The 6630-nt window shown below is 39.7% G+C and overlaps 1 protein-coding gene across 3 annotated transcripts; it reads right to left on the bottom strand.

The window, feature by feature from the left end:
* Window positions 1-81: 81 nt before the first annotated feature.
* LOC120783748 (B-cell receptor CD22-like) lies at window positions 82-3859 on the bottom strand. 3 transcript variants are annotated; one of them, XM_040116937.1, is made up of 7 exons: window positions 3675-3859; window positions 2853-3197; window positions 2536-2757; window positions 1653-1946; window positions 1193-1274; window positions 1048-1081; window positions 82-967 (listed from the first exon to the last, which is right to left on the bottom strand). In XM_040116937.1, exons 1-7 carry the CDS (start codon window positions 3718-3720, stop codon window positions 929-931), a joined length of 1062 nt encoding a protein of 353 aa, XP_039972871.1. In that variant the 5' UTR covers window positions 3721-3859; the 3' UTR covers window positions 82-928. The 3 variants fall into 3 exon arrangements, with proteins under 3 accessions (XP_039972871.1, XP_039972872.1, XP_039972873.1); XM_040116938.1 differs by lacking the exon at window positions 1193-1274; XM_040116939.1 differs by lacking the exons at window positions 82-967; window positions 1048-1081 and having other exon boundaries at window positions 1220-1297.
* Window positions 3860-6630: the final 2771 nt, after the last annotated feature.

Raw genomic sequence — 6630 nt, 5'->3', positions numbered from 1 at the left:
AAAAACATTCTGTAAAAAAAAATCAAAAAGTCAACACTATATGTCTTAAGAAAACATATTACATTTTATTACATCAGCCAGTTTACATTCAATTTTGAAATGCAAGTTCTTATGCAGAAGGTGTGAAATGTGTTTGCAGGCATCAGTAGCTTTCATCAGGAGATACAAAATAAGATTAGTGAATAGCGATCACTGATTATTACCATCATGAGAATCTTCCATGTCTATCTGAGTGAGGCATATATTGATCAGTTTACTGTGTGAAACAAAAATCTAAAATGTACAAATCAAAAAAAATTAAACCTTAACCAGCCCCAACCCCAGCCTAATTAATGGCTAAGACTGACGCTAATTATGTAAATAATACCTATAATGTATTAGACTGAAAGTAACAAGGCATTTATAAGTGTACCACAACATAACGTACGTGTGCAAGGGGGCAGCACATCGTGGGTTGGTTATGGCTACAGTCTGCTGTAGCAGTAGTGAACCATTCACACCACTGAAGTATGTTCAGAAAACTCAATTTTCAGGCCAGAAACACTGTTCAAAATGGAATTAATATTTTTGAACAAATTAGGACTATGAATGTAAAATACTGGCATAAAACATTGTCATAATAAATTAATAAAGCATATTCACCCAGGACAACTGTGACTGATAATAATAATACAGTTGTTATTACTATTACCGCTGCAAGAGTCCCGGCAACAGAGGCTATTCGCACATCAGGGTTGGTGTGACAGACAAAGTGAGAGATGTAGCTGCATTTTTCAAGCCGGCAAACTTGCTGCTCAACTCACCCACAGACATTCTAGTGCCAGAATGCCGAGGGACGTATCTAGTGTAACCAGATCTCATCATGCCTAAGTAGTTTCTTTAAACAGACATTTCCTTCTGTGTAACCCTGTTTTGTTTTTTTACCGATTTAGCCCCTGCGGATGTTTTCATAATCATGGCTGTGCTCCTGAAACATAACAGGACAACATCAGACATTTTGTGACAAACTGTAATTAATGTATTTAAACAGGAGTGGGTCCTCCTTACCTTTTCATCCACAGCAGAGTTAGGTCTCTTCCTCCTTTAACAATGAAATAAGAAAAATGTGTTCACTGGACTCTTCAGCATTTGATAGTCGTAATGAAATTAACCAACTGCTCTATAATTAAGCGTGTTGTGTAAGTTAACTTACCAAACCCAGATAATAACCAGTGGAAGCAACAGCACAATAACAACTTTGACTCCAGTACTAACAAGGAGGATGAAACGGCTATCTGTTAGTGGAGGTGGAAAAAAACTGTGTGAGAAAATAACGAACAGGATCTCAGATTTTGCTCTGTCTATCAAGTAAATACAGTTAGAAGTGTTCAGCAAAAACTGCGCTTTGTTAAAATGCAGTTGATGTTTGTTTAAATTCCAGGTTATTGTGTTTTCTAAAAATCAGCCCATTTTAACAAGCAGTTTTGGATCCACCTCCAGATTTATGGTTGCGTATGTGAAGAAGGACATTTAAGTTTCAACTTGGGATTGCCCCCCCCCCCCGCTAAAAATCCTTCCAATCAGGCTAGTGTGCTATATTCCACTTTGGATGAGTTATCGATCATGCAAGTCACGACTGCTCAGTTCATAAGTTAGCTTGCCTGCATACTCACTGTCTGTCTGATACAATGTCATCAGCCACTCAGTGGAGTTGTTTTCCCCCACACTGTTCCTGGCTTGGCAGAGGTAGAGTCCAGCGTGAGACGCCTCCACAGAGGGCAGAGACAACACCTGTCCTGAGCCCACCTGGAGCATAGAGCTGGAGCCGGAGCTGGAAACATTACTCATGTACCAGGTGTAGGAGTCTGCTGCAGGGTTAGCCACACTGCTGCAGGTCAGATTCACACTGCTGCCCTCAGCCAGAGGGCCAGGATGACTCACTTCAATGGACACATTCAATGGAGGATCTGTATAAAAAGCACAGCCGCTGTGCTGTTGTATATATTTACTTGTACACATAACAAAACACACAAAAGGGATATAACATGTTCATCCGTGAGCTTTAGAGGTGCTGATAGGCAGATTATGTAACCTCTCAAGAACAGCGCTAGCTGTTCTCCCCTGTTCCCCTGTTTTCCTGCTGCTGGCAGGAGCATCATATTTCATTTCCCAAAATGTTGAACTATTCATTTAAGTACACATGTGTCACACAGTGAGATTCCAGTTTTGATACGCCAGCTATGTACATGTTAAAGCATATAGGTATTCAGAAAACCCCTGGTCTCTAGCAGATATACTCATTCACTATATAAGCTGAATGCAGAAATTTACTTTACAAAATGAATGTTTATACAGACAAGTAAATGAGGGCCTTGAACTGAGCATCACCTGTGCTAAAACAATCATTTTGTTAGTTTATCTCATTTTTAAAGGCTCAGCCAGAAGACGAGTTTCTGTCAAACTCTGAATACAACCAGTTTAACACTTTAAAGCAACCCTGCAGCCTGTAGAATTCAGAGCTTGTCTAAGCCAACAATGAAATCATACAGTACTTACACTGAACGTCCAGAGCCACAGGGTCAGATTGCTCTGACTCCTGTCCTTGGAGAGCACATAAATAATGTCCCGAATCCTCTACCCGAGCCCGGAACTCTGGTTTGGCTACTGGGTGACCATCTCTGAACCAGACTGTGCTGGAGAGATGGCAGGATGTTCTACATTCAAGAGTCACATTGTCTCCTGCTCTCACTCTCTTTGGGGACACACTGGCATTCAGCTCTGTACATCGATCAGTTGAAGAAACAGAGCATGATATTAAGAAAAGCTGAAAATATTATATTTGAAGAGCAACACTCAATTTAAAATAATTTTACCTGTGACAGACAGATACACTGATTTTCTACTACGCCATCCATACGTTTTCGTATCAAACCTGAAGTAGTAATATCCACTGTCACTATACAGCAGGTCATGAATCACAAGGCTACAGTCGTGTTGCTGGTCACCGACATATTCAGAACGATTTTCATATGAAGGGAGATCTGAAAGGTCAACACGTTTCCAGATGCCATCTTTTAAGTCCCCTTTGTACCATGAAGTATTTTTAACAGTTTCCCCGTCTCTGTAGTTGTATGAGCACCTGAACTCCACCGACGATCCCTTTAAAGCACATGGATTTAGGTTTTCAAAAGTCACTGACCAACCAGAGCTCTCAGTTCCTGCAGAGAAAACAGGAGACATGCTATGAAATGTGTTTTTCATTAGTATTAATGATTTATTAGAGAATTTAAAAAAGAGAATCATTAAAGGAAATGCGAACTAACTGCTCTGCAACAATGTGCAACAACGATGTGGTTCAGTTCTAGCATCAGTTTAGGAAAATATTATCACTACACACATTGAAACATAATCAAAGGAATTTTTCACAGATTTTTTTTTTTTTTCTGTCTGCAGCTTTATTTTTTGTCAGCTGGTTGCATGCACCTCAACAAGCTCCACTAACCAAAGGGTAGATGTCTTTGAGCTGAGCGCAGCCCAGATGACTGTGTCAGCTATTTATCTACTTATTGCACCTCAAGAGTTTCTGAGTAATGGACAGTAAGCGGAGAGAGACTTCAGTGAGTATATCAAACTAAAACTTAACAAAAGAGTTGGGTTGGAGAGTGGGGGGAAATTGAAAGACAGTCTCTCCTTACCTTCCTTCATGATCAGAAGCACCAGCATTGTGATCATCTTCTTCATACCAACGCAAAACACAAAATCTTGGGATTTGATTTGAGTTCCACACTTCTGTAAATGTAAAAGTTTAGACGAGCCAAACAAAAAGAAAAGAAAAGAGAAGAAAAACGCCCTGACACATGAGCACGATGCTCCCTATGATGCTGCCGTGTCATGTATGAGAGGCATCAGCGGCTTAGCCCGATGGGCTTAGCCCCTGTCATTTGATTGGCTACATGTCTGTACAGCGTGGGTCGTCATCAAGATAATATCAAGATCATGTCTGTACAGGAAGAACAGAGAGGCACAAATATATGTCGTAATTTGGCATTTGGCACATACCAAAAGATAAGAAAAGAATTAATGACAACAATTGCCTGTCAAAAGTTAATTTGTGTGTTCAGAATAAACTAGGAACAGAACTACACCAGCGGTTCATCTACCGCTTACTGCTTTCTCACTTCCCTTTTCACATTTATGGCTTTTACTGACTTTTTAAAACACAATCCTCTCCAACAGCAGGCAGTCTTAAAGGTTTCACTTTCCTGTTAGCTTCAACATCTTCATCTTTCTTATGTTACTTCACATGTCAGTTTGGTAATTTCCTGCAACTTTGAGCAGTTATCGTTGGCATTGTTGGTCGGTCTTCAGTCTGGACTGACGTAGTCTTTCTCAGAAACTATTGGAACGGATTATCGTGAAATTTTTGACACAGACATTCATCATACCCAGAGAATGATCTCCTGACTTTTCCTCTACCAAAACCATCATGTCAGCGTTTTCAGATAATCAGTGAAATAGACATCTGCTAGACATTTTAGCATGTTAGCATGATGCCATCTGCATTTAGCAGTAAAGTACTCTTAGTAATGTTACCAAGCAAAAGGCAAAGCCTAAATCTAATCTCCCTTTTTCTACTTGATACAATCCGTTTTCTCAATATCGAACACTAAACGATATAGAAGGAACTTATTTGAAAGTAAAAGTGAGTTACCCAGGCATGTAAATCTCCTTCTCCAAGAGTGAGAAGTGGGAAAGTAAAGGGGACTGGAGGGAGATGAGGGACAGGGGGATACTGATTTGTATGTTTGTGTGTGTGTGTGTGTGTGTGTGTGTGTGTGTGTGTGTGTGTGTGTGTGTGTGTGTGTGTGTGTGTGTGTGTGTGTGTGCGTGCGCGCGTGTGCGTGACAGGAAGAGAGCGAAAGTGAACCTGGGAGAGGAGAAAAACCTTCCATGATTAGTTGACGTTGCTGTCAGCAGCTATTATTGGTTCTGGCCGGGCTGCTCAACCTGTTTCTCGCTCACATAAAACTCTGGCTCGTAAATCAGGAAGATGTCTATGCTCCTTGAGGTGCCTTGTTGTTCTCTAGCCCGCTACCTGGTTAGCCTGGGACACACTGGTTACTGAGACACTGCCAGTAGATATATGTGAGACTGACACTTTGGAGAAAACGCTGAAGCTTGTGACAAGTTCATTTCAGCAATAAAAAGGACTTATTTTTAAATGCTGTCATGATTTTCAAATAAGCTGCTTGCAGACCTGCTGGGGAACTTTCAGTTCATTTTGCGGTTAGTGATAATAATGTCACAGTTTTGATGGTCTCTCTGTACATTTCAAGGGATTTTTTTGCATTTTACTTTATTTTTCACATTTCCAAAAACCCTGTCAGATCTGGGGACTAAAGTGAAGATTATGAGTGACAGGTTTGCAAGACTGATTTAAAAAACATAACTTGAAAAGAAGTCATTATGGATGACAAAAGCTCAGTAAACAGAACATGAGTGTATTTAAATGGTGGTGGCTTGCATGTTTCCCAGAAGCATGTAGGCTGTCTAAATGACGGGGTGATGTTACTGAGCTTAATGATTATTGTGCAGGAAGTGTACAATGTATTTTTTTTTTTTTTTTTTTTCAAAAAATCAATTTCATAGATGTGTTAGAAGGGAGAAAACATAATTCGATTTGACTTGTTACTCTTTACCATAATTGCTAACTCATAGGACAGAGGCCTGGAATCAATAGAGGTTTCTAAAGTGAGGAGAATTACCTAATAAAAATAAAATCATGTAATTTTATGGCTGATACACCACTCAGGCCAAATATTCTCAATTGATGGTGTGAAATAAAAGCTTTAGTTTAAAATATTTGCTATGCTTTATAGTTTTTTCTCAAATCAGTTTGAAATATCCTAAAATACTGGCAGCTTTTTTTATGTAAAGCAGCTACACACTGTATCCAAAATAGGTTTTTCGGGTAAATTGGCTGAACCTTTGCAGATTAACCTATGGAATACGAGAGACTGAGGGGGAAAGGAGAGATGAAGGCAAAGAGGGAAGTTTCTCATATCTGCTTGCTGCTTCTGGCTCTGCTCCAAATCACCACACCCTCCTCAGGTAACTAACTATATCCATGATTTCAGAATATAAGATCTATTTATGTCATGGTTAAAGTTTCCAGTACTTAATCGCAGTAAAATCAACAAACCCTCAATTGAAAACATCCCAAGGTTGCTATCAATGAAGAAATCGTAACATTGAACAATGTATACGATGACACTGAGGTCCAAAATCCCGTCCCAAAAATCCTGCAGCAGGCAAGAAGCCCTCCTCCCCAACCTTGGTCCATGTCTTGTTGGAATGATAGAGTTTTAGTCACTTGACAATTTTTTGTATCACACTTCCTCATTCATCTGTTACAAATTGTCTAGAAAAAAACTCCAGAAGAGCACAGGTTTCCAGTCATTAGAATATCCAAATGTTTAAGAGGGCACTGGAGGGATTTTGCTTAAGGTCACATATTAGGTGCTAAAGTCTCAGGTAGCCTTTTTAATTTCCAACACACATATAACCAGAGCTCGACTCAACAATAATCTGAGTAATGTTGTGCACAGTGTGTTGACTGTCATGTTTCGATCTGTCCAGCTACTGTTACAT

This window comes from Xiphias gladius, chromosome 22 (genome assembly GCF_016859285.1).
Source record: "Xiphias gladius isolate SHS-SW01 ecotype Sanya breed wild chromosome 22, ASM1685928v1, whole genome shotgun sequence".
Lineage (NCBI taxonomy): Eukaryota > Metazoa > Chordata > Actinopteri > Istiophoriformes > Xiphiidae > Xiphias > Xiphias gladius.
The sequence above is the reverse complement of the archived record's forward strand: the minus strand, read 5'-3'. Positions and strand labels throughout refer to the sequence as shown.